Here is a 27,839-nt window from a genome sequence, read left to right on the forward strand (position 1 = left end):
GGCGGGGTATTACTTTTAATTAACTCTCCCTTTCAAGCTTTTCCCCACTAAGGAGGGGGGGAGAAATTAATAAGTGTCTGGGGCTGTCCCTGACGTCACCTGGGAAGGGGCCGGGGCAGTGGATATTGTGCAGCGTGCCCTCGGTCCGACCCACTGAGCCCGCATCCTGCCGCCAGAGCCAGGACATTCCTTGCTCAGGAGGATTTAGGGAAAGGAGAAACGTTAGGACGCTTTTAATTGGAAAGCAGGGTCCTCTTTCAGAGGGGCTTGTTTACTTAGGCTAGGCGGCAGAGGCTTGGGGAGGCAGTAATTGAAGCAAGGGTTTGGGAGATTACAGACAACATATGGCTCGCTTTTTATCTGCGCCTTCTCATGAAGTGGCCTTTGGTGCACGGCGGCTGGGGGAAGGGAGGGCGGGGGCCTTCAAAGCAGCAAGGGGGGGAGGGGGGAGAGGCTAGACATGCACATCGCACGCTGCTGGTGAAGGGCATCCAGGACCAGTGCTGGAGCGGGGACACCCCTCTGCAACCCCCAGTGTGGCAGTGGGGTCCCCAGGGGGAATTTAGCAGGAGGGGGCAAAGCCATGCCACACTGAGCATCCACGTGGGATGTACACCTGGGCTGGCCCCTGCCATGCCACCGTCCCCAGAGCCATGTGACATCCAGAGACAAACTGTTGGTGGCCACCAAAACCAGGCAGGGACAGCAGTGGGGCTGAGCTATGGGGCCTACAGGGACACGGGAAAGGCTGGGACCCCCAAGGCCAGGGGCTTCCAGGGGATGCTGGGGGCTTTGGGTTGGGTTTCCGACCAGCCAAGGGGTTGTTGTGCCCTTTTGACTCCCAACTGGCCCTTCACATCCCTTGGATCTCAGCTGGAGTTTCCACCAAAATAAGTATTTCCCCTGGAGGTTTTTTGCTAGTTGAAGCTCTTGGCTTGGCTGGAGCCCCTGGCAGCGGGGCTGGACCACGGGCCAATAAGTCGCTGGGGAGGAAAAGCTCCCCAACCTTTCCCAAAGTGCCCTTTTCCGCCACTAGGAATAAACCCAAACTGTTGGGGCCAATTCACGTATTTTCCTGCATGGCATCTCCTTATTGGTTCCTATTTTAACTGAAAGAGTTTGCACATCCCAGAAGGAAAAAAAAAATTCTTCGATCAATTAAGGACTTTCCCAGGGCTAAGGCAAGAGCTAGTGCCAGAGTGCCAGATTCTGCTGCTTTCCTGCCCCTCCAGCATTGAACCATCACTCACTGGCTCCCTTCAGCCACCTCCTCCCATGGCCGCACTCTTTATTTTTTAAATATCGTCACTGATATTGTGGGAGGATTTTTTCATTCAAGCAAGTGGAGTTGCATAGCTTGGGCACAGCCAGCCACAGGCAGTGCTGCAAAGCATCTGGGCTCTTGCTGTCGAGGAGCATGATATTAAAGAGAAACAGGAGCTCTGGGCAATTTTTGCTCCATCCCCACCAAAGCCATCCCTGTCCTCCCATGCACCTTCTCTCAGCTGCTGCATTTGGTGGTGAGTGCCAGGCTTTGCCATGTCCGTGACTTGAGCTGCTTCTCACCTTAACAATTCCCTCCTAAATGGGCTCTTAATGCTGATTTTTATTCCTTTTTACATCCAGTGCTTTGCTCTAGCAGGGAAAAGACAAGCTCCCCCCAGCTTGCTGGCAGCCCTTTCCAGAGCACAGCATTTCAAAGGTAAATCCTTCCCTCTGCAAAGCAGATTTCCCCTGATGATGGCTTTTAAAAGGGGCCGAGCCACCCAGGCACATGGCAGGGGCCACGCAGCCTCACGAGGAGCAGGGCTCTGCAGGGATGGCATTAACATGGGGATTTCTTCTAGCAGATCATTTCCACCCCCCTGGCCTCTGTTGCTGGGTTTTCTTACTAAATTTGTCTTCCTGGGAAACATTCTGATTTGATTCATGTTGACTATAGATACATATTTTAATACTGATCTGATGCCCTGGGCAACGTAACCTGGCAGTGACACCATGGCTGGAGTAGGATGCCAGGCCCCTGCCCACCTCCAGCCGTGTTGCCACCTCTCCTGCAGCCCCCCCTTGGCTCTGCAGTGTCCACGCAGCATCACCACGCCAGGTCTGCAGTCTGGTCTGGCCATCAACTGCCTGGGAAGCTGCTGGGGACACAAGATTTGCTAGCTCCCTGCAGCCAGCTCATGTTTTAGCTCTGTGCCTCAGTTTCCCCTCAGTATGAAAAAGGGTGGCTACAGCAGAAGCAGCTCATTTGTTGCACTCAGCCTTTTCACAGTCCCAGGTAGGGATGGTGAGGCACAGGGGAGGGACACAGAAGGTTTAGCCCGAGGTAGTCAGTGAGATGCTTGGGACTGTGATTTTTAGGAACAAAACTCTCATTTATAATATATTTATAGCAGGGGCAGCTCCTCCATTTTGCTGAGCAAGGATGTGGGAGATGTCACCTTCAGCCAGCATGGCTCTCCTTCCCATGCCTGGAGAGGCTGTACGCCCCTTGGGATGGTGTGCTGATGCCCTGCACAGGCCAGGAGCACAAACCCTTACAGAAACGAGCCTAATGAGATGGGCTGGTCCCCTGAGCATCCTCCAGCCCTGCAGCCCCTCCGCTGCAGAGGTCCCCGCTCACACCCTTGCCACTGAGGTGGGAGAGATTCTGGCTGGAGGAGGCAATGGTGCTTATAGAGCTTTTATCTTCGGACCATGGGACAGATGTTCAGGGCAGAAAGCCCAAACTTCGCCTCGAGGGCCCATCGCACTTGCAGGGGCCTCAGAGTGAGACCAGCCAGGGAGACGCCAGGCGCGGGCGGCCCCTTACCAGAATCCGACAGAGCCGGGCTCACCAAGCTCAGCAGCTCCCGCTCCTTCTCGTAGTCGCCCTTACAGAGGAGCTGCCCCTCCTTCAGCACAAACTCGTCGCCCTTCTGCAGGCGCCGCTCGCAGACGCAGCAGCAGAAGCAGCGCAGGTGGTAGACGCTCTTCTGGGCGCGCATCACCAGCTCGGTGGGTGCAATGGCCTCCAGGCACCCGGTGCACTTCACCGCGAAGAGCCTGGGGGAGCAAGAGGAAATCCCACTGGGACACCTGGGAGCACTGCGGATGCACCCGATGGGTGGCGTGGCATTGGGGACAAGGGATGGGGCACCCATGGCACAGGATCACCCTGTTGGTGCTTTGTTTGCCTTGAGGGACTGGGCACAACGGTGCTGGCACCCTGCAGTGACACAGCACATGCTTCAGGCTTGCCCTGTGCCAATGGGGGATGCTGCCTTTGGGTCAACTTTTGGTTCAAGCGTTTTTGGTTGAACTGTCACCAGGTGTTTACCATGAATGCAGTCAAAGGACAAAGACCCCAATGTCCAGATGCTCCGGGTGAAAAGCAAACAGGTATCAAACCCAACGGTCCAGCTACCACCACCACAAGACATGGGACACACCACATCTACATGAGTTTTATCAAGCCAACCCTACATGTCCACCTGTCTCCAGCTTATGCCTAGAGGTAAGGAGATGCCAGAGATGGAAATGGGACCAGCAGGCTCATCCGTGCCTCTCAACAAGCACCTGCACAAAGCATCTGCGTTGTCAGTCACCCACAGACCACCCCATCCCTCTGGCCTTGGTCACTGGAACAGCTCATTCCTGCTTGCAAACACATTAGGAATGTCTAATACATTATAACAATCTCCATGGCAGCAAGTTTTGGGTTAAGACCAGTGACAGACTGAAGACTTGATGTGTCAAAAGGAAAAGAAAAAGCTCAGCTTGCTCCTTGATGTTGATGTGACAGTGTTTGAGGCATCCCTAATTGTACAGTTCCCAGGTTTCAACACACTGGCTTTAGACTTAAAAGCCAATAATAATAACAACAGCAATCATACTTTAGGATGAAACAAAGCTTTTCTTTCTCTGACTTTAAATATCCTCCCTGAGAAGCTCAGTAGCATGATCAGTGATTGGGGTTGGGGAAACTGAGGCAAACAGAGCAGAGGTGGCAGCATCAGTGTTGGCTTGAGAGGACTTGGAGGCACCTAGAGCTAAACCATGGGCTGGATGTTTTAGGTCAATGGGATGTTTCTCCCAGCAATGTTTGAAGGTACCAAACCAGAACCTCTTCACCACCCTCAAATATCTGTGGTTTCAGCTTGGGCTCCATAAAGAAAAAAATCACTGTTTACCCAGCGTCGTCCTAAATATCTGTGGGAACTGGACATTATTATTCCCCTGTCTTGATTACTTTGGCCCAGAAAGAGAAGTCAGAAGTCAGCACACATCCTGCAGAGGTTATCTCCGAGCATCACCCATGTCCCAGCCTGGGGATGCCCCAGGGACCGCATGGGGAGCACTGCATCCAGCCTTCTACCGGCCCCAGATAGCTCCCACCTCTGTAGTCTCTGTCCCACATGTCGTCCCTGGGGGGGATCTGCAGGGCTGTGGGGCTGGGGTCAGCTGGCTGGGGAGGGAAGGGCAGCCCTGCAGCCACCAGCAGCCTTTCAATCCTTTATCTTTTTTTGGCTGTTACAAAATAACCACACAGGAAATGAAAAGTGCTGAGTCAGCCCTCTTCCAACAAGGTGAGGACCAGATGTATGCAAAACCCTTGCAACAAAACCATCAGAATGAGCCTGATAGCCCATAAAACAAGGCAATGGGGGGCAGAGCAAGGCACACACCTGTCTTTGTGCCCCAGGGGTAGCTCCCAAGGCGAAGGCACCTGTAACGCCAGAGATGCTGCTGAACAAAAGCTTCCCAGCAGCAAAGGGGCATGCATCTTGCTGCAGTCCATGCGCAGCCTCTGCTCCCATGAAATCCCAGCCAGGCTTCGTTTCACCACTTTAGCTGCCCAATAGCCGATAAACAAGACAGTCAGCTGTGCAAACTGCCGGAGGGGGACAGGCAGGGTCCACTGCGCAGGCAGCAAGACTGCGAGAGTCAGCAGCAGCTGGTCACATCTGTGCCCTTCTCACCAGAGACCAGCACTTGCCTGTGTGAAGCCAGTGTGCCCGGGCAAGGCAGCGTGCCCTGCTGGCACAAGGAGGGCAGATGCATGCAGGAACAGAGGGTAACGTCTGTCCCCCTGCACTGATGGGCAGGGGCAGCCGCAGAACTTCACCTCCCAGCGCCCCATGCCTGAGGCTGGTGAGCACCAAGCTCCGGAGACAAACAGCTGCCTGCCAGATGTGGGCACAGCTGGTAGGGTGCCACAGCACACTGCCAGCTACCAGCGGTGCCTGCCAGCCTTTGGGGCTGGGTGTTGAGGGCTCGATGGGCTGGGAATGGGGCCCCTAAATGTACCCCACTTTATTGGTGTCAGCTCCCTCCCACCTTGGGGTCCTCTCACAGACTTCCCAAGACTTCATGCTGGTGTGTGGACTACGCTCACTGGCTCTCAGGTCTTCCCAAAACAGCAGCAGCAAGCACAGGGATGGGGTGCATTGCTCTCCCTGTGCCAGCCAAATCCTCGGTGCACTCAGCAAATTGTAGCACCCGCCAAGAAGTAGGAAAGGGATTTTATAAAGCTTTTCTAAAACACTATTGTTGATGCAGAAAGTGGAAAATCATCAGATAAAAGGTGGAGATTAAGGAGTTAGTTTCTAATTCCAGATAATGCCGCCATTAACATTTAGTTTTGTACCTTCAACCTTAATTTCCCAGGTTTACATACAACTGTCTTTCTCTAAGGTATATATATTTTCAACATACCTAGGACTGCCCTGGGAGGAGAAGGATGTATATTCCCTCAAAAACATCCCTTCTGAAGGGTCATTTTTTCTTGTTCCAGCACTGAGAAGCACAGGCTTGTGTTAATACTTTATATTTCTGTAGTAATTTTGTCTTTAATTACATCTGGTACACCAAAGTGGAGGCGATTTGTATTCATCTGGTAACGCTTTCTCATCCTGTTTAAATGAAGTTTGAGCCCTACCTGTTTGGATTACTAACTGCTCTCAGTAATAAAATACTGATAAGCTATTACATTACTGCTATCTAATCTTCATGAATGAATGTGCCCAAAATCTCTATTTCCAGGGCACTGATTAGAAAGCCATAAACCTTTGCCAATTAGGCACAGCAGCACCAACCGAGCGACTGATGTTTCTAAGCCCAAAGCATGTTACAAAACAGGAAGGCGTGAGATTTAGGTAAATGATTGCCTAATATTAGACATTAAAGCTGTACTTAGGTCACTGAATAAAAGACTTCATTTCCAAACTGCTGAGTTCCCAACAGCTCCCGCTGAGGGATGCCAGAGGGATGGGGTGTCTTTCACTGCCCAGTGCAGGACTCCCCCATCCCTGAGCAACGTGAGATGCAGAGAAATCCCTGTAAAACCTTCTCCACAGCATGAAACCATAAAAGGCTCCTTATAACCCTACAATAAATCCAGATCTTAGGCACTAAAAGCTCACAGGCATAAAAACTGCAACCTACCACAGGTAGTAATGGGGAGAGACCAAAGGGCATTGCTGGTGTCCCAGGTCCCTACAGCCCTGGACCAGGTCTGGACAGTACCAGGTCCTCTGTGGGGACTGGGGAGGAAGAGGGTGCACAGATAACCCCACACATGGGTAATGCCATGCATTAATAATTCCACGCATGGATAACCCCATGCATGGATAATCCTGCTTGGGAATAACACCACATTGAGGTAGCCCCACATAGGATAACTCCAGATGGATAGACCCACTGAAACACTTTGGTCAGCCTGAGATGGGCCAGAAGAAAATTTTCTTCCAGCCCCAGATCTAGCAATTTAGCAATTTAATATCTGTGCCTGATCAAGACACACCAGCCTGGATCCAGAGATGTGATCCTCCACCTCAGGGATCTGCAGCTCTGTTCCCAGCTCCTTCCTGCTCCAAGCAGCAGGCTGCAGAGCAAAGACCACCTTTTCTCCCCTCTCTATCTCTTTGTGTCTCCCTGCAGCTGCAAAGGAGACTTTGAGATTACATTTCTCTACAGGAGACTGCACAGAAGAGAAGAAGGACTGGCTCTGCCCAGCAACTTCAACAGGTTTTAAATGAAGAACAAATTGGCTACCCCTAAATTGCAATGGGAGCGCCTTCATTTCTGCCATCCTAGGGATGCAGCAGGCTTTAGTTCTCAGTACAATTTTTTTTTCCCCTCCATAGCATGAGATTCAAAGGCTAAATCAGGCCTGGCTGGCAGCCTTTGGGTTTGTTTAACCACGTACGAAGCTGGCAGGTGCAGGGACAGGGTGACCCGCTCAGCACTGCGATGCTTGGCAGAAAACCAACCTGCCACGGGCAGCTCAGTAAAATCCTCAACCAAGCACTGACAGTGAATATTTGTAAATAATAATAGAAAAAACCCACTCAAGTTAGGAAGAATTGGGACAAAAATATGGTGATGCAAGCGATTTTTATCACAACGTACAACCTTTTGTTTCTGATCTTAAAAACCTTCCTTTTCTTGTATTGATTGATTTGCATTAATCTATTTATTTTTTTTTAATTTAGGTCCCTTTTGAAATGACAATCTGCAGTTTTGAATCAGAAAGGTGGTGGTTGTGGGTTTCAAAAAAATCTTGAAACAACATATTTTGCCATTTCCAAAAGTGCAACATTTCAGCCTAAAGACCGCCAAGTGAGCTAGCTGGCTTTACAGACATCCCCTGGGACACAACCCCACATCTCCATGCAATTCCTCTTCTTTGAGAATGCCATCCCAGACCTCTGCTTTTGGGTTTCCGTCTGCACCACATCAATGAAACCTAGAAATTTTGACACGTGGCCGAAGCCACCTCTGGGGCGGCGCATCCCATCCCCAGAGCGCCAATGGAGGGGAAGTGGCGCTGGCAGCCCTGGTTTCCCATCGGAGCCTCCACCCCCTCTTTCTCCCTTTATTTTGAGGTGACAGGCTGAAAGGGGCCGTGATTGACAGGCGCTTCCCGGCTGCTGTCTGTCTGCGTGCGTTGCATACAAACGCAGCCCTTCGGAGCCTCCCCAGGGGGGTCGGCGGTCAGGGACACCGATATTAAATACTGACGGACAAATCTCAAACGCCACACAGAGGCTTGGTTCAGGCAGCGGGTAAGGCAAGGCAGCTCTGCCCAGTGGAGGGATGCTTTTCATCTTGCCCGTGCCAGCCTGGTCCAAGGATGTGATGAGAGGGGCAGGGGCAGCCCCCGAGTGACCCCCTGGGCTCCTGGCCAAGGGCTGGGGTTGGTGCCATTGGAACTGGTCCCTACGAAGCGGTGCAGGCAGCTGCCCTGCTTGCCCCCCCTGCCAGGGCTGCCCACAGCAGACTCATCCACAGGGATTCTGGGTTCTCCAGCACCTTGGTGCAGACACCTCACCAACTCATCTCCGGCTCTCACCATGGCCCAGGAGGAGACTCAGCAGACCCCAAATGACCCATCAGAGGTGCAGAGAGCTCTGGCCTGGCCATGCTCACAGTCATCCCTGACTGACAGCTCTCTGGAGAGCAAAGCTGTGACCCCCCACCAGAGCTGTGACCTTGGCATGGGGACAAGCCAATAGCCATGCACAGCTCCAAAGGTGCAGGAGGAGGCTGGCAATGGGCGCTGGCAGGTGAGCTGCAGGGCTCTGCAGGGAGCAAGGACACCAGATTGAGTTGTCTTGGCACTGGGTCATCTTCTCACTCACTGTCACTTGTCAGAAGGTGGGACGGCAGCACCAGGTCCTCAACAGGCTGGCAGTGGAATAATGCCAGTCACTGTTAACCCTGCACCCATGGCTTGGGAACAAGTCACTGTCCTGATGCTGCCAGGCTCCCATCATCCTGTCCCCCAAACCAGGCTTTGTGAGGCAGGGACCATTGCCAGGAAGGAAGGGTTACCAATGCAGCCCCCCATGTGTACTGCCTGAGAGGGCATCCCGTGGCTGCAGTGATGGGGGACCACATGGACCCTTGGCCCTGGCAGGAGGGATGCTGAGGCCATGGGAGCAACTAGGAAAGGGCTGAATCCATCTCAGCACTGCGGAGACCAGGCTGGCATGTCCTGGGTTTGGGGAGAGCGATTCGGAGCACAACCCAGCACCAGCAAGCTGCGGGGACCTCCAAGCCCACCCCAGGTCTGCAGGCTCCCAGGCTGACAGAGGAAAGCACCCACAGCCACCCTCGCCTTCCCCCCCTGCTCACCCCAAGCCCTCGGGGAGCTCTCCAGTGGGATGGAGGAGGGATGTTTTCCCCGGGGCTGTTCTCCTGACCCTTCCCAGTCTCCAGTCTCCCGTCTCCTGTCTCCCTCCCCCCGAGGCGGACAAGTGTTCACTTTACTGCCTGGCAACGGGGCCGGGGCTAAGCTTGCTAAAATATGAGTGTTTTTTGGCTGGAGTACCAGAAGGCTGCAGTCCTACAGAGAGAAAAAAATTGAGCACTCCATGCCATGGCTCCAGAAAGGGGGAGAATTAGGTTTCACACCGAGCAGGCTGGACCATGGCATTCTTTAGTTAATGCTTAACAAACGCCCAAACAAAAGCAGCCAACTTCGCTGCATGTTTGTAAAATGTATTCTCAGCAGATTTGGGTTTATTGGAGAATTCGCTCGCTTTGCAGCAAGTGGCGTTTTCCTTCTTTTTTTTTTTTTTTAATTTCCCTTCTCCTCCCTTCCCCCCGCCCCAGCTCAAGCCCTTCTCATTCTTGCTGACTGAATGTGTCTTCCGACATGGTAACCACACTGAAATGGGCTTATTTCATTCCAGGGACTGATGTGAGGTTGCCTCTGCAGCCCTGGGGTGCGAGCTCTCCCCAGGGACCAGCCAAGCCACTGCTAGCAACCAGGGATAGGGAGTCCAAAAAGCCGACCTCGGCCTCTTGCAAATCCACCCCTAAGTAGTTGCCTGGAGGCTCTGTTCTCCAAGAGGCTGGAAAAGTGAAGGAGGGATGTGAAGCCTGAGAGTTCTGCTTCTCACCTTTCTTCACTTTATCCAGCTCTTTCAGGGTCCAAACCCGGTGGTCCTACCTCATCCAGCATCCCGCTCTGCCGTGCATCCCAGCCCTGCACATCTCCTGCCTCGCAGAGCCTGTGACAGTGGTGGATGCCAACAAGCACAACACTGCACTTGCTTTCAAAGGCAGAGGCACTGTCAGGGGTAGCCAGGGCACATAAGAGGGGGACAGCCCCATCCAGGTACCCCAGAGACTTTAGAGGGTTTAAACTGGGGGGAGGTCCATGCATGGGCATCCTGCAGGAGCATCCCTAAATGAGCTCCTGCCTTGATCTTCACTGGCACCCAAGCAGCTCCCACGTCCCCTCCCAGCGCCTGGTGCCATGGCAGAGGACACCGACAAGGGAGTGCTGGGGAGGTGGTGGCAAAGGGGAAAAGGGGGCAGCAGAGGAGGAGGGGTTGCCGCTGGGCTGTTTAACCCTCCTTCTGCTACATGTGGACCACCTGAGCCTTCTAGGAAAGGGTGCCTTTGTCCCTGCCTCCTGGGTGAGGTCCAAAAGTGGTCACAACACCCCCAGCCCTCCAGAGACCACACAAGGACACAGAGGGGCACTGCTAGAATGGTAGGGTTAAACAAACAGACAAACAAAACCTTCCCAGCAAACAGCTGCTGCCAAAATACACTTGCAAACCTCACGACTTCTCTACACCAAAATAAAAGGTCAAGCAAGTGCACGGCTTCTACGACTGCTTGAAGTTGCTCCATTTCTGATCAAGGACAGACTAATAAGACTTTCACCAACAAGGTGCTGTACAAGCTCATGGTTCTGGGTCCTTCAGGGATTCTGATAAAAATTCTCTACCGACTTCAGGTGCAGCCAGAAAGTGACCTCCTGGGTAAGGCCAGAAGGAAAAGACCAAAATACTGATTTTTCCTCCCCATTTCCCCAAAGGCTGCTTGGTTTTGTGCACACCCCCCCCCGCCCCCGCCCCATAACAGCATGTAGCATTGGGCAGGGAGCTGGCTCCCTCACAGCACTGATTGAGCAGCTGGCTTTGGAGGCAGGAGGGACACGGGTAGCAGGGGGAGAGGCACACACAACACTGCGTCCAAGCCCAAATGCTATCCCAATGGAGACGAACCAAGGATTGATCCCATCCAGTTGCTGCACAGCAGTTCTGCAACACAGCCAATGCGTCTCCCACCAAGCCGAATTTCGAGCAGTGACCCCCTCCCCCTGTGCCCCCAAGAAAACAAGGATAATTGAAAAACCACAATATCACTAGTCAAATTTAATATTGAGAGTGAGTGAGCGGGAGCCAGAGGTCAGAATTAATTACACCCCACCATATTTCAGCACGCTGCCGCGGCTCCATGTCCCTTCCTTGGGGAGCAGTGCTTCCACAGAGAGGTCGACAGACATTATTAGAAAGGACTGATTTAAACGTACCCCCAGGAGCTTTTCAGCTTGTCTCTTCGGAGCCTTTGTTTGTACTGAGATTAATGGGGAGGCAAATGATGGAAAAGCAAAGTCACCAGGAGCAAGAGGATGTGCCATCGCCACCATCACCTCACCCTGATTTGGCCAGCTTTGTAAGCCGGGCAGGAATAACTAGTAGAGAAGGAAATGCTGTTTGTATCGTTCATTTTGCAGATAAAATGTGATGATCTGGAAACTTTTTTTTTTCTTTCCAAGAAACAGAAATCCTTGCTAAAAAATTCTGTGGGCTGTTTTTTCTACACCCTTGGGGATTTTACAACCTGCTGTCTTTTCGATGTGCTGTACCACCGTGGGGAAGGAGCTGTTTTCATTCTGTTCCAGCTTAGGTTACCCCCTCTTGCAAGTCATTAAATTTGCCTCTGAATCTTTTATAAGCCTCCTGTGACGGAAAATGAATATAGCAACAAAACGAAAAGTCAAAACTTTTCTATTTTCCATTCAGCATTTCAAAAGGAGGGTTACAAAAAAACAAAAGAAAGGAAAAGAAAGAACATTCAGACCAAGCAGAGAAGTTGTGAAATCTCATTCCTCAGGGATAGCCAGCACTCAACTGGCCCCAACCCTGAGCAACCTGATCCAAGCCAGCCCCACTTCCAGCAGAGGTAGGGTTAGGGACCTCCAGTCCCTTCCTGCCCCAGCTCCCCCATGATGCCATAAATTCACCTCCACCTTGTGCCAACAGGTTCAAAAAGGGATCAGGCAAATCCAGGGGACCAAGTCCACCCCCAGCCTGGTCCCGCAGGTCCAACCTTACACTTAGGACCACCCAAATCCCTGGCTGCCCAGGGCAGGATGGGCTCCACTGGCTTTTGGAGGGCTTTACTGGAGCATCACGATCTTGGGTAGAGCAGGTGGATGTACATTAGGTCCAGCTGTGCCATGGCGCTGGGGCTCCTGGCTGCTTTCTAGTCTCCTAGGCTACAATCAAGGCTTGCATTTTCCTTTATTAAACAGAAAATGCATGTTCCCCCCCCCCCCCCCCCCAAGGGCTCTCAGTATCTAGGGACGAAGCCACAGGAGCCACCATTTCCCAGGCGTTTAAAATTCACGGGGCATTCGTGCCAACGTGCCAATGCGGCAAACTCTCATTAGGAGGTGGTCAATATCCTCCCAAGCTTTCCAGCATTCTGGAGGCTATAAAAATCGCTCAGCTGTATAAAAACTAAACAGAGTAAGCTAAGTTGGACATAGAGACCAGCTGCTTCGGACCAGCTCAGCAAACAGAGATCCACGGGAGCACACCGGGCACTGCTGGTGGGGAGATATCACTCTCCCGGCTGGGTTATTTCTTGCCTTATCTTTTATTTCCATGTGCCCCAGCTCACCCTCGCGTGGGGTTTTGCATAAATATCATATGCGTGTGTTGTCAAGTTGTTGGGATGGTTTTGGTTTGGTTTTTTTTATAGCATTTCCACAATGGGAAGCAGCTGTTGCGGTTAACAGGCTGCTCCAGAGAGAAAGCTGCGCCGCACATCGAGATATCTCCAAAGAGGCATCCTTCATTCATAGCTCTGTGCACTAGAGAGCACTATAACATGTGTTTCAATGAAGTTTGTTAACTACTCAGCTAAACAAGCGTGCTGGAAATGCCAGAGGAATATGCTCTGGAATGAATGGAAATATTCATCTAAAAAGACATTAAATTTAAGCCATCTTTCCCGCCCCCCTCTGCCCCTCCCCCCCGCCGCTGATCTCATGTTGCAGCCCTCTTCTATCGTATGCTCTCGGGCTGGGGTTTCGGGAGAAACAAATGCTTGGAGCACGTTTCACAACCTCAGTGGCACCCAATAACAGATGACAGCGTGCACGGGGGTTTCTCATGCCATCGGTGGCCCAGGGATGCGCCGGCAGAGGCAGCCTGGTGATGGGCCACCAGGACAGGCAGCTTACCGACTGGGATCCCAGCAAGTGACCTGCTCCCAAATGACACCTCACGCGTGGAGAAGCAGAGCTGCTCTGCCTTTCACGGGTTTGAGCATCAGCTACCAGGGGTATTGAGCATCCTCGAGGAGCTCAGTCTCATAATAAACAGGGGTAAAACCTCAGGAAAGTGTGATTATCAAGTGTTTAAAATGTCACTTTCTTCTTTAGAGCTTTTTCCTCTTCCATTGGGGAAGTCTGGGAGGAAAGTCTACAATCTCTAGCCAACACTCTCTTGAAAATGCAATTTTACACAAATGTGAATACAAACCTCTTTTTGATTTCTGTGTACTGACTGCCTTTCAATGTGGTGTGGCTTTGGCAGCCATGAGCACCCCCAAAAAAGGCTCTAATTGACGCCAGTAAATGAGAAGCAGTCTTAGACCCTGGTGTCTATTAGAGGGGTCAGTATCCATCATAGGGGGAAGATGATCAGAAGGCTCCAAACTGGCCTAAAGGTGCTGAGTGCTGGAGCTGGTTGAGAATTTCCCGTAAAATCATTTCCCTCCCTTCTACTTGCCATGCTTTTTATTTATACAAATATATACACACACATACATACACACACACATATGTACATATATTATATGTTCTTTTCTGAAAAATCTTTGTTTTCTACAGTTTTTTCAATTCAGACAGGAGCCAAAGGCAACTACTCCAGTTCAAGACATTTGGGTACCGAAGGGCTGTGCACAGGGATGCTAAGCAGCCTGGAAAAGAGGGACACTGGCACTCTGCTCCCGCTTGGCAAGAGCCCTGGCTGGACCCTGTCTCATCACTCCCTACCCAAAACAATTTACTGGAGCTTTCTGACCTGAAAAAAAAATAATCTTTTTTTTTTTTTTCCTTAACCATTTTCATTTTCTTGCCAAGATGTTCTGAGGTTGAGCGTTGATGTGCTGGAATTCCTTTCCAGATGCAAACCATTGATATTCTGCCCCACGCACCCCACAGCACCCACAGCCCTCCCCAGTGTGCTCTCATCACTGGGGCACCAGAGGATGCTGAGCGGGGATGTGGAAGCAAAGAGCAGAAACCCCTACAAGGGGGAAAAAGGATGCAGGGACACCCCTGTCCCCCATGCTACCACCCAGCTCATGCCATGGTCGTGGCTGCAGGGGTGTGGGACTGGTGCCCAGCTTGCCAGGCTACCTGAGACAGGTCCCAGTGCTGCCGAGGCACCAGGATGAGCTTTTGACATATTAGATGGTAAAAGCAAACACGCCTTCTCTGGGAAACAGGCTCCTGCTGCTCGTCTGCTCAGGGTTATCGCAGCACCAGGGGCAGCAGCCCTTCCCAGCAGCCTCCAGCGATGATCGAGGCAGGATATTACTTTGTTGCTTATTCATTTTATTGCTTCTCCTTTCTAAATATTTGCTTGGCAGGGAAAGGATTCCCTTTACACAGTATCTGTTTTTACAGGTCAATTGAATTTCTGGCGCTCTCAATCCCTCTTTCCTTCCAATTTCATTTGCAAAACAAATATTGATTGTACCAATTAGCTGCGAACCCCTCACGGAAGATGGCTCAATGCCTTCAGCTGGGAGAAGGCTTTCCTGGCCCCAAAACATGTGCTAGTAGACAGAGCCGGTGGGACAGGAGCCCACAGAGCGGCAATATCAGGGCAGGGCTCTGCAAATCCCCAGCAGGACCCTCTGGAAGACAACAGCAAAAATGATACTGCTAACCCTTCCAGCTAGAAGGCAACATCTTTGAAGGGTATTAAATTAAAGCTGGGGTGTCCCCTCACACCTGAGACAAGTGTAAACTACCCTGTGCCTACTGTTCACTCTGGAACTTAATGACTGCAACCAAGAAAGACCACAGATGCCACCAACAGTAATAACAAAGGTGTCCAGGTAGTAGGGTAGATCCATTAAATGCCAAAGCCACCCATCCCCAACAGAAGTCTCATTTGTTTCACTGAAACACTAAATGCACCAGCTCTTTGGGGTGGGGGTTGGGTAAGAATGACACCCCCTCCCGCTACTCAGGTGTTGGGGAGTCCCTTCTAGCTCTGCTCTTTTGCCTGGTGTGTAATAAGCAAGCGGCTTTGGGCAGCAGCATGGGCACACATCTCCTGCCTGCCCCAATATTTTCTCTCTGGAAAAGCTGGCAGATGTCTTTTTTTAAGGGATGGACTAGACCCCGATGATAAAGGAGTACACCCCGGGGTGCTTGGCCACAGAGCAAAGGACCATGATGACCCCTTCTTGCAAAACCATATCCTTTAATTTAAAAAAAAAAAAAAGTCAATTTTTCCCCCCAAATGTCTTTAGTGTTTGTGCAGTGCTGGGTTTTTCTGAGCTGCCTTACCAAAAACAACAGGCCCATCCAACCCAAGCACCACGTCACACTTTTTCACACTGATTTCATTGCTCTGGGTGTTATTTGTGATTTCTTTGGGAGGTTTTGTCAAAATCCTCACTGCCACAGGGAGAAAGGAAATGTCTTGGTGGAAAACTCAGTCAGTGTTAAAAACTTGCTGTGTTTTGCTCCGACACAGTCTAAATAACTTCTAAAAGAACAAATGAGATCACGGAATCGCACAGCAGTGCGAGTTACAGTGGGGGTCCTTCACCCTGCACATAGGCAGCCACACCAGCCTTTGGTGGCTCTTATCTGCCCCCAACTGTTGCTGGGACAAGGGTCCCCAGCACCGGCTGGAATGGCGATGCCAGCTCTGGTGTCACTTTGGCAGGAGCTGTGACACAGCCTTGCAGCTCGCGACCTGCCAGATCACCACTGGCGGTGCATTCAGAGCACACTGTTAAATGTGTCCTGCCCATGTCAAAAGTCACAGCCCAAGGCAAAGGCGCAAGGGGGTCGGCAAGGGGCGGGCTGCTGGATTAGCCACTGAGGTGGGAGTCCCCATCCGCAACTTGCCGGGGCCAGGACATAGACTACCTTGCTGCAACAGCACAGGAGAGATGCTGGGCACAGCAAGCAGCCGGTCTGTCCCGGAGAGGACTGCCAGATTGCCAGGGAAGCCCAGCTTGGGAGAAGCCTCTCTTTCCAGCTCTCAACCTCAAAATGATGCTGCAAATCCCAGAAAGCAGAGACAGTCCACAGCCCTGTTGATATCCTCTACAGCCTAGGGAAGGTGGATTGCCCAGCCCAGGAGTGCAGGATTGGCCCACCACCTGGGAGAAATGCGTTTTCCTCCAAAATGTGGGTTATTTTTCACCCCCACATTTCTCTGAATCACAGCTGGGGGAATTCAGGTTTCCCCCCAGCACTGGGGTAGAATGAGACAAGAAACCAGAGCAGTCGCCCTCCCAGAGCCAGACACAGGGAGCTGGGTCTGGTACCCACAGGGGTGCCAGGTCCCCCCTGCAAGTTGAGCTAAAGCCAGGACAGAGATGTCAATATATAAGATGGTGACACATAAGATGTCAATATATAAGCCAGTCCCATCTGATGACAGCATGCACATATCCAGCGTCCCAGGGCGGAGGGCGGGAAGCAGATGCCTGGTTAGAGAAAGGAGGGACCAGCCACAAACCGCTCATGCTCCTCTGTAGCTTGGACAAGTACAAGGCTGTTTGGCTCCATGTTTTGGGCCCAGGCCCATCTCTCTGGTTTAAAGCAGTTGAACCGAGCCCAAAGGCTCATTAAGCCGGCCTGCCTGCAGCTGATTCTGCCGCCAGGACATTTCACCCCAACATGAAGTTGATGTTTCTCTTTGCAGCTACGAGGGATTTGGGGCGAGTGAGAGGAGGCAGCCCCAAATCCCGAGATTTGGCGATGGAGCGAGAGGAGGGCCAGGGCAGCTCCCAGTATTTCACCTGAAATGGGTGACAGCAGGTGCTGCAGACCCCATGCCCACAGTCTGGGATTGGGGAAGAATCCTACCTTTTCACTATTTCCCTATTATCTCCCCCCATTTTAAAATTATCTCCCTGGGCTGCATCAGAGATAGGAGCTCTCAGCCCAGCGAGTTCCATGAGCTCAGAAATGAGCAGGCAAAGGCAAAGAGCCCAGTATTTATCCTCAATTCATTTCATATGACATGATGGGAAAACCAAGGTCAGGAATATTAATTTATTTTGCCAGCCTGTCTCCTAGACATGCAGGGCAGAGGCAGCCTGAGTCCCCCTCCCTCGCGTCAAGCAACACATGCATACATTCCCCCCCAGTGACATCCCTAAGAAGAGTTCACTGTGCCACCGGCAGCCTCCCAGCCCTGATGAACCCTCTAAAGGTCAGCACTGAAGGCATGTCCACCACATATGGTTATTAGTTCTCCGTGGGTCCGTCCATCCCTCCACTACAGCTGGGTGAACAATTCACAGCGCATAAATTTATCTAGCAGATCTCAGCCCACGTGCTGTTTGCTAACAGTCTGTAGAGAGGCTATATTTTATCCCTTTGGGTTTCTTGGCCAGCATTCAAGCTCCTGACCCTGATTTATTCGCAATCGGTCAAGAGCCACATTTCATCTCCATAGGCCACGTCTGCACAGAGCTATTCGAAGCACGTGGCTTGACGTCCCGCAGCAGTGCTGGGGCACCTCGCCATAAGCCGGTCCTGGTTCTCTGCGGCACCTCCAAGAGGTAACCAGGGGGGTTTGCATGCAAAAATAGGCTCTGCGGGGGCAAACTTTGCCTGACGAGAGCAGCATGGCTGGAACAAACCACACCTCTTCTGCGCACGAAGGCAATGAGAGCTCCAGATGCCGGCCAAGGCTGGCTCGCCGCCTGTCCTCATCCCATCTCACCATCTCTTTGCCTACCTCTCTGCCTATTTATAGTCATGGAAGACCTTTGCACAATGCCTCAGCAGCCAGAGGGTTGAGTGTATAGGCGGGATGGCAAATACCACTCTCTAACTTTCCAAAGTCCTTTTCCTTCTGACTCCCAAGGGGCCTGCCATGGAGAGCCAGGCACACACTCTGCCTTTGAGATGAGACCTTGAGACCAGCCAGAAAATGCCTCTCAGAGCTACACCCATCACCAATGTGGCCCTGGGGGTTTCATAAACCACCCTACGCTGTGTCTCAGCAAGTCTTTACTTGGGGAGCAATCACATTCACGTGGACATGAGCATCCCTCTGTGAAGCCAAACTAGATAAAATAATCAAGATGATGGGAGAGGTACAGAGTAATCTGCAGAATTCAGAGAGAGTGATGTGAAGGATCAGGGTTAGTATCAGCCCTATCTGACATCTTCATTGGCAACTGTAATTAGGGACTAATTAGCATGTTAATAACATTAGCAGAAGATAATAAACTGGAGAGGATGGAATGGAGCAAAACAATCTGAAGGGGACCATGGAGACATTAAAAAAAAAACAAAAACCAAAGGAAATTCAGCTTGGAAAAATTCAGCTTCTGCAGTCCAGGGTAAAAACATCCGGAGCAGATGCTGCGGCAGGAGGAGGAAGGCGGGAGCAGGGAAGCAGAAAGCAGCTTGGTGCTGGTGCGGCGCGTCGGGCGGGCGAAGGAAGCCACCCCACTGGCTCCCCTGCAAACCAGGTCACAGGTCTTGCCCATGAGCAGCTCAGCAGGTGGGGCAGCCTGCAAGGTTTTACCAGGAGAGTTGAAGAAGGACCAGCACCACACACAGGCAATCTGTAGGGCATCCTGCTGGGGTGGAGTAGTCCCTTGTAGAAAAAAATAATGCCCCAAGTAGAACTGCTAAATGAAACTCGACTTCATCTGGAGCAGTTTCCCCCTGCCTGGGCTCAGGAAGCTCCATCACACAAACATCTCCACTCCGAGCAGTAGCTGTGTGCCTGGTTCCCAGGTGGATTGGACACATACGGGAAGGGGAGAGATAGCAGAGGGCTGCCACCTTCACCCCAGCTGGGCAAGGTGGGGGACAGCAGTCGGTGGATGGAGCTAATGGCTGTGTTCACACTACTAGAGGAGACGCCCGCTTCAAGCTGTACACAGAATTTATTCCTCCTCCTCTGCAGAGCCTCACACCGCTGCCTTCGCTTGCTGCCTACCATGTATCAACAAGCACGAAGTGCCAGGTCCCCCTGTCCTCCGGTCACGCCAAAGCCCACCCATGTCTCCTCCATCACACGAGCCCCTGGACCACTTGGTGAAACCTGCACCAGCGCTGTCTTATGGGACACAGGATGAAGGGTGGTCCCTGAGGGTGGGACACCATCATCGGTCCTTGCCCTGGTATCACTGCTAGTCTATACTTAATAATAAGATGGATAGAGTTGTTTATTTGTAAGAAAATTCTCTAATAACTCAAATAACCAAAACGGGGTAACATGGGTGCCTTACAGGGATTCTAATGGACCAGCATCTCCTGATGCAAACCAGGAGGCTGCAAAGACAGGCAGGATGTGAGCACTCACAGGTGGTGGATGGTGGGGCTGGAGTTGCTCTCACACTGCTCTGGGAGCCCCGAGCAAGACAGACGAAATCGCATGAAACACCCCTTCAGCAGCAATCCTAACCTCACAGTTACGAAGGCAGGAGGGGCTTTGCCCATCCCCATGATGTACGGGCTGAACAGGAGAGTTCAGAAAGACTCGTCTGGTCTCTGCAGCTCTGCTTTACCAACAGCTCTTTCTAACAAAAAATAAAACCAGCAGCCAGCAGGATTGCAAGGAAAGGGCTGGGGTCATAAAAAGCACCCTTCATTCTGAAACACAACTGCTCCTTAGCCTCTCAGCTGGAACCCTACACCCCTAAACCCTGGTGTTCCCTGGGTGGGCATCTTTCAGAGTCACTGTCCAAGCAGGACCTGAGTCACTGCCACTTGTCCCCACCACCTGGGGACAAGGAAAGTCATGCCAGCCACAGCACAGTGTCTCTTCCAAATGGCTGCTGCCACCCCTGAGGTCTGAGCACCTCAGCCCTTCCCAGGAGCATTTGGAGGGTTTAAAAGTGCAACCAATTCCAGCGAAACACAGACTTCTAACCCACCAGGACCAGTGCTGCAGCGTGCATGAGCTCCAGAGGCTCTGGGCTGTGCAGCTGCCCAGCATGGGGAAGGGGCAGGAGTTTTATCACCCAAATGGAGATGAAAGTGGTTCCTGATGCACAAGTATCTGTAGGCAGGCAGGGAGGAGGGGAGATGCTTTCCTGTGACTTGTGGGCTGTTCTTGGGCTGTCCTTGCTGCCAGGTCTTGGGCAATTTGATGACTTTTGTTGCAAACTGGAAGAACAGGAGACATATGTGAAGGAGGAAAATCACATTCCTCTCGCCTAAGAAATCCCTTCTCACTTTCCCCCAAATCGCACATACACCCAACCTCAGCCTCTCCGGGCTGGCTTGGACGCCAGCTCCCCTCCCACACCCAGATGACCTACTCGTCCAGAAATGGCCAGGGCCCGGGGCTGGCCAGGGCGTTATCCTCTCCTCCTTTCCTTCCCTGCCTGCCTCCTGCCTGCACAGCCCTGCCGGCAGCCAGGGCAGGCAGAGGGACACTTCACCCTCCGGATGAAAAACAGCCTCTCCCAGCAGCATCAGTGCAAAGGGCACTCCAAGCCTCCAAAACTCACTCCAGCCCCTATACAAGCTGCATCCCAAGCACCTCCTCTTCCAAAGACATCCCTGGTGGCTTGGAAACACGGATATTGTATTTCTCTGCTCCTATTTCCCAGAAAAAAAATCTATGCCAGGCACTCCCTGTGTCTGCAACTGGTGGTTCCCAAAGCCAGACAGGGATGTGACCCACCCAGCAGGGATGGTGGACATGGCAGTGGACATGGCACACCAAGCCACTGTGCTCTGATTTCTACAGTACCTCCCCTCCCTCAGGTGCCTCCTCTGCCCTGGAAGTCCTCTGTGGGATCCAGAGGTGGGCAAGGACTCGCCCAAAGCTGAAACATAGCAGTAATATCACCCCAGGATATGAGGCCATGTATTCACAGGCAGAAAGCCAAAACCTGCCTGAGACTGCTCAAATCCACTATGAAAGTCTGTGGGGAAGGTACACACCAGGAAGAAAACCATCCAAGCACAGAGACCAAATCAAAGCGACATGGAGACCCTGGTTAGAGAATCAACCACTGAGCAAGTCTCCCTGCTTACTTCCACAGTGTGTTAGCACTGAAGCCTAATGATGTCACCTGCCAACTTGTTGAACACCTTCTGAGCTGATACCTCCCAAGGTGGTTAAGGCAAAGGTGACCTGCATGTCACCAGCACAGAAAGGTGTCTCCAAGCCAAGTCCTGAGAAGGAGAAAGCAGGGGACTCATTTCACTGCAGTGCAAAACAACCTCTCCATCCTTGTGGTCATCACAAAGTACTTCCCACCTCTACATACATATCACCAGAAAGTATCCATAAGACTGAGTAAAACTCACCTCCAAAAGAAAACCCCCATCCCCCAGGGTCGGCCATGCCACTCTGGGTAGTTTCTCACTGGTGAAAAGGTGACCTTGCATGAAAACAGCAGGGAGAAACCCGGCAGCGCTGGGTTAAGCAAGACCCTGCAATCTGGCTGCGGGGCGTTCGCCTGTGCAATCTCAGCTTTGCAATGGTTCACAGGTCCATTAAACAAAGTGAGACAGAAAATTGGACGCCAGAGCCTGCTCCATGGAGTGAGAGCCGCCCTGCTCCAAGCCCATCTCACTGGGGCCTCCTGAATTTTGTTTTCCCCCTTTCTAAAGGAGAATAAAGACAAAAAACCAGGCTTAGACCCAGATCAAACACAACCTCATATGAGCTGCAGGGGAACGACCAGTGGTAGGAGTGAAGCACGGTCCTCACATGGACCTTTCTGCATCCACTTCCACACCCAGCTGGATTCAGGGCTTCTCATCTGGGGTGGGACCCTTCTCGGTAAGAGGAGAAAAGGCTCTGGGGTGGATCCCACTGTTTCCTGTTCCAGGAAGGACAGAGCCCCTTTGAACTCTGTCCTTCTGCTGGAGAGAGTGAAATCTGGAGATGTAAGACCACACACCCCAAAGATAATCTAGACTTACACCTTCCCTGGAGTCAAGCTCTGTCATCCTGAAAACATCACCAACCCACGTACGTACCAGGCGGCCCCACAACAGACAGAGAAGCTGGACGTGATCTGCTACACCAACTTTAACAGGCAGCCAAATATCAGCCACTGGTTTTGATCTTTTAAGCACCAGCACCTTGCCCTAGGCAGCCATCAAGACTATTATTAGGGTTTGAGGTAGCCTGACCGCTGACTGCTTTCCCTGCAAGCACTGCCCCATGAAAGGATACACAATTCCCACCACGGTACCCCTTACTGCATAGATATTGGATTTGGGAAGTACTTTTTTGCCACAGGCAAAACATTTTTTTTTCCTGCCCTTTCAAATGAGAGTGATTTAATGCTGTTTGCTGAGATGCCTGGCTCTTCATGGCAGGCACTGTCTCCAAACATCTGGGGAAAACCCAACACATGCCCCAGATGGTAAAAGCAGATCTGTCATCAAAAGCCACCAGCCTCCCTAAAGCTTGCCCAACCCCATCCCTCCAGTGTGGGGAAAGCCCGAGGAAGAGCAATCCAGTGGAGACAGCAAGCAAATGAAAGGTGCCGCTGGAGTGGGGAGGCAGCAAACAGATCCACGTGCCAGCATCTCCCTGAGAAATAGCTCAGCAGCCCCGTCCATGAGCTGGTGAGTTGGTGAGGAGGTGCTGAAGCCCCCTAGAAACCTGCAAAAAGCTTTATGACACGTGGTGGCAGGAGGGAAGAGATGGACATATACATCAGGCCAGATTGTGAAAGCAAGGTAAGACACCACCTCCCTTGCTACAGCAGCTAAAAGTCCTCATGAAGTGGCTCCCTGAGCTGGGGGGAGCACAGCAAGGCATAGGACCACCCAAGAAACCCACACCAAAGCTGCAAGATGGCCGGGTGCTACTGCAATGGGTGCTGGATGCAATGGGCATCCTCGACCCAGCACAAACAGCCCTGCCCAGGGCTGCTTCTCCAGGAACCGCTGCGGCTTTACAATGCACCTCTGGATGTAACAGGATCCTGTTTCGCTCCCTAACACCGCTCGTTATTGCAGTGTGTAAAAAAAATCCCTTCCATAATCTCATTTTCCACGCTGTAAACTCACTTGTCGGTCAGTCGCTGGAGTAAGGATGCATAGAGGCCTCGCCTTACCACGCTATGTTTTTAATGATCTCAAGATCCTCAATGGGAAATCGTGCCTGGTTTCTGCAAACTATTATCTAATCTCATTCCCTCCATCCTATTACTTAAGGATTTACAATACACAAGCTCCCCCGAAATGGTTTCTGGTAAATTCTTTGAAAGCTCTTCTCGTTCTCACATCATTGTCAGGGTCAGCCACGCATTAATGGCAAAGCATTTATGCACTGGGTAACTCATTCTCTGGCAAGCAAGTTTGTTTATACTTTGTAAATTCAGGAAGCAATTAATAACTGCCACAAAAGCAACGTGCTTCTCTTGGGTGAAGGTCATAAAGCCCTGACTCACCTTGGGGAATTCAGATGCCTCCATCTCAGCAGACACCTTCTGCAAGGCTGGTGTTTGCAAGGTAAAACCTAATGCTGAATAACTGATGCTAGGAAACCTTCATGCACTCACTAAGCTAGAGAGCTGTGACTCCAGTTTCCCAAGCCAGCTCAAGGTGACCTTTTCAGGAAACAGCACTGCCAACATCAAGAAGTCAAACAAATGCAAGACCCAAGTATCTTGCAGCTTTCCCTAGAGCCAGGGAGCTGGAAGAACTCCCCACTGAAAGGTAGGGGACAGCTTCATTGAATCCCCTGACTTTGTGACCTCTAACTTTAAAAACCAAAAAGCCACAGATAATGCTGTGGATGAAGCCTGTCTCCCAGCAGAATCTGGACATCTGATGGGCATCTTGTAGAAAGCTGGAAAACCTGAGTCCCTGGAGCTCAGCATCCTCTGCTCACACCAAAAACCCCATCCCTGGAACCCAACATCCTCCATTCACACCAAAAAACCCCAATCCCTAGAGCCCAGCATCCTCTGCTCATACTGAACAACTGCAGCACCTGGAAAGTGGAGGCAGAAGCATCCACACCATGGTGCTTCCTCCTTCCTGACCAGCACAGACATCTCTTGAGGAGAGAGAATCTACTCATTGCCTCCTACTAAAAACATCAGACAGCTGGAGGGCTCCCCAGGTTTTAGGAGACAAGTTCTCTTTCCATGCAGCCATCAGAAAGCAATGATTTCCAGGCTTACCCCTCTGCGCTAGACTTCAACCAGCTGCAGACAGGCCCGTGCATATCCTCTTCCTAATCCTTCACGCACGATCCCTAGACAGTCCCTGGCTTTTATTATTTTCTGGCAGGAGCAAGCACCACGTTAAACCCTGTGCGCAGGCTGCAGCCTGAGCATCTCTCAGCACATCCCAGCTTAGGTCCAAATTATAAATGAAACCTTCGCATAACAATAGAACTGGCAAGGGCCAATCGCCTATTAATATTTTAAAGCCACGCTAATTCTTATTTAACGACCTGTCCAAAAAGTCCCTTCTAATTGCTTGATACAGTGATGGGCCTAAAATATTTATTTACTGATAAAGCCCGTGGGAGACTCTTCCCGTGGGGATGGCCATGGTTTCCTGCAAGGGGCCAGAAGCCAAGGGACAGAGCAGACAGCGGCATCACTGCGCTGGTTGTCCATCGAGACAAGGACCCTGCACTTCTCAATTCTGCCAGCAAACCCTTCTCTGCACAGCAGTTTCCCAGCTTCAGGGACACAACATTAAGTCCTTACTGGGAGGTATTTTAAGGCACTGTGAGCAAGGGAATATCGTCTATATGTATGCTGGAAGGTCCTGACCTTAGCATGATGCTGTAAAACTCTCAGGAGATAGAATTGCAATGATGCACAGGCTCTGGTTAAAGGACAGCAGTTTCCAGGTGTGGAGACGGTGTGTTGGCAGCACACGAGAAACCTTCACAGGGCTGCGGGACAGATGCAGGCAGGGTTTGCATCCCAGAGCCATGCTGATCCCAGGACCACACCCTGCAAGGGGAGATCCTGAGATGCAGGCTGCAGCCTCACCAGTTGGGAGCAAAACAGCCTCCATCTCCAAGCCTGAAGCGCCCGAGGTGCCCAAGACTTTACCCCAGGAGGGAGAAGAGCCCTGCGAGATGGCTCAGTAGCCAGGCAAGGCTGCAGCCAGGAGCTGCCCCCCTGGCCCCAAGCTCGGTGCTGACCTTGAAATGCAGGGCAGGCGGCTGCCCTCACCAGCATCATATGATCTGTTACAAAACACGATGGGCTCTACTTAGAGGTTACACGCTGCAGGACAAATTTAACACCCGAGATTGTTCCCAATCCCACTGGAAGAATTCCTGGCAGGGACTCAATAATCGCCCACTACTTAAGTGGCCAAGTGCCACTGCATCAGTTCAGCTCCAGACACACAAGGACCTTGTTCCTTATTTCTGACAGAAGAGGTGCTTCAGCTGATGACTGACACCTTGCAAGATGATGAATCCCCCAGCAGTGGGTGGGCCTTGAAGCAGAGTAAAGGGAATCTGGAAAAGATGCTGTTCCCAAAAGCCTTCACTTGTTTGAGAAAGGTATTTAAGGCTGCAGTTGAAAAGTTACATTGAAGGCAGCCTGACTATGCAGGTAGGAGGTCCACAAAAAGATCCTTGGGGAGAATGATGCTCTGGTGGGTGTCAGAAGAACAAGCAGATGGAATGGAGGCATCCTCAAAGGATGCCCAGTCCACTGAGACCAATGCCTGGGGACTTTCCAGCCCAACCATGAGAAAGAAAGGCTCAACACCAGGAGAAATTGTCCCTGCTGCCATTCTACCAGCTGCACACGAGCTCTTCCAGAGCCACACTGGCTATTTTTGGAGGTAGAGCAAGCTGATGCTGCTCTGAAGCAGGGTCCAGGAAAGGCACAGGGCAGGCAGGGTAGGAGAGCCTCTCCCAGCAGCAGATCTGGTCCCAACTGAGCAGCGAGCCAGACCCTGCCGCTCCCTCTTCCTCCTCCTCTCCTTCCCTTTCCTTTCGCCAGGCCCCAGCCCTGCGTTTCTGGAGCAGCAAGAATCAGCTCTGCCGATGCTGCTGAGGGGCCCCGAGCCAGCTCTGGCTATAACCTCGGGATGAAAACATCAACTCTGAAACACAGCAACGGGGAAAACAGACAGGCGGACACGTGTGCACATGTGATGACTCCTGTAATCGGGGTTGCTTCTACATTAGCAGTGAGGTTTGCAACAGCAGGCAATTTGGGGTACCTGCTTTGATTCACAGGCTCTCATTTCAGGGAAGGGGATGCTGTGCTTGGTTAGGGTGTGCTCAAAATGAGCAGATGGACAGGGTTTCTTTCCAACCCCTGGGAACACAAACCTGGGACTTGCTGCTCTCAGTCTGATTTGCCCCTCAGCCTACACCGAGAGCCCGGCACCATCCCAGCCACAGTGCTTACAGGAGGAAAGGAGTGTCGCTGTGACAGGCAGCTGGGGACGCTCAGAGCAGGACCACCACTGTGGTGCCCCCAGCACCTGATGCTAAGAAAAGACCAGTTCAGGAGCGCCAGCATGGAGGCAATGGAGCCGGGTCAGACCAGCAACAAGACAACAGAAAACATCATCGAGCCAGCAGTTATTTTTATCTGCAAGGACCAACACTTAATACTCTCCTATCTCCCACAAAATGTCACTTGAGCTCCAGCAGAAAATTTACACTGCTCACAGACAAGGGCTGAAACCTGAGCACGTAATCCCTGCTCCAGTCAAAAGTTTTAGTGGGATTCGCAGCGTCTGGACAGGGGAAGATGAGAAAAAAAACCCTTTCCCCTGAGGAATGGGGCAGAGGAGAGACAGGACAGTCAGGTCTCCTCCTGGCACCATGTCCCTCTGCAGGGTCATCCCCCGCACCTGCAGGGCACAAGTGACTTTGTAAGCACTGGAGTTACATCATGGCCTCCCCACAAGCTCAACCAGACTTTAGCTACCCTAAGAGGATCTTCAGAAGAGGGGCGAATGGGGAAAGCTAGGCATTCTCCACCCCACTTGCTAAACGCCACAGTCCCCGGGGCGATGAAGGGCCAAGAGCAGCAGGGTGGGTTGGGCAGAGCACGCAGGAGGGTTTTGCAGCACGTCAGGGCAGGACACCCTATCAAGATCTCACTGCTACCCCTCTTGGCAATTCCCCCCTCTCCATTGAGCAGCTCTAACTATTTCAAACACTACCTCCCCACTGCCCTCCTCTCCATTCCCACCCCCTTCCCTCTCCATGAAGCCCAGAGCCAGACACGCCTAAGGCGTGAAGAACAGAGGCTTCCCTCACTTAATAAAGCCAAGGTAAAGCAATGCCATTATTAACAGCAGCCTGCCCCCCTGTCCTTGTCGACGGTGGGAATATTGCACTGGTAATCCCAGGAGAGTGCCCTGGTGCTGCCCTGACAGCAGATGCAATAACACAGCCCCTTCGGGCCCCAGCACTACCCTTTTATATTGCAGTGAGTGTAAATGGCAATGGGGTCCTCTCCCATGTCCCCCCTTACATCGCAAGCAGAATTTAGTATCAGGGATGGACAGACGGATGGAAACCCTCTCCTTGGTCAGGCACAGAATAGCTCAGATGTATAACAGCATCCTCCAGAAGGCTCTTCCCAGGGAGAGGCAAAAAAGTACG

The 27,839-nt window shown here is 51.8% G+C and overlaps 1 protein-coding gene across 1 annotated transcript in view; it reads right to left on the minus strand.

Moving 5' to 3' along the window:
• Positions 1-27,839, minus strand: part of LMX1A (LIM homeobox transcription factor 1 alpha) — a 44,652-nt gene that overhangs the window by 4,077 nt on the left and 12,736 nt on the right. Inside the window, exon 3 of the mRNA XM_064455736.1 lies at positions 2,816-3,048. Coding sequence (XP_064311806.1) covers positions 2,816-3,048 — 233 coding nt within the window. The remainder of the gene's footprint in view (positions 1-2,815; positions 3,049-27,839) is intronic.

Source organism: Phalacrocorax carbo, chromosome 6, assembly GCF_963921805.1.
Source record: "Phalacrocorax carbo chromosome 6, bPhaCar2.1, whole genome shotgun sequence".
Taxonomy (NCBI): domain Eukaryota; kingdom Metazoa; phylum Chordata; class Aves; order Suliformes; family Phalacrocoracidae; genus Phalacrocorax; species Phalacrocorax carbo.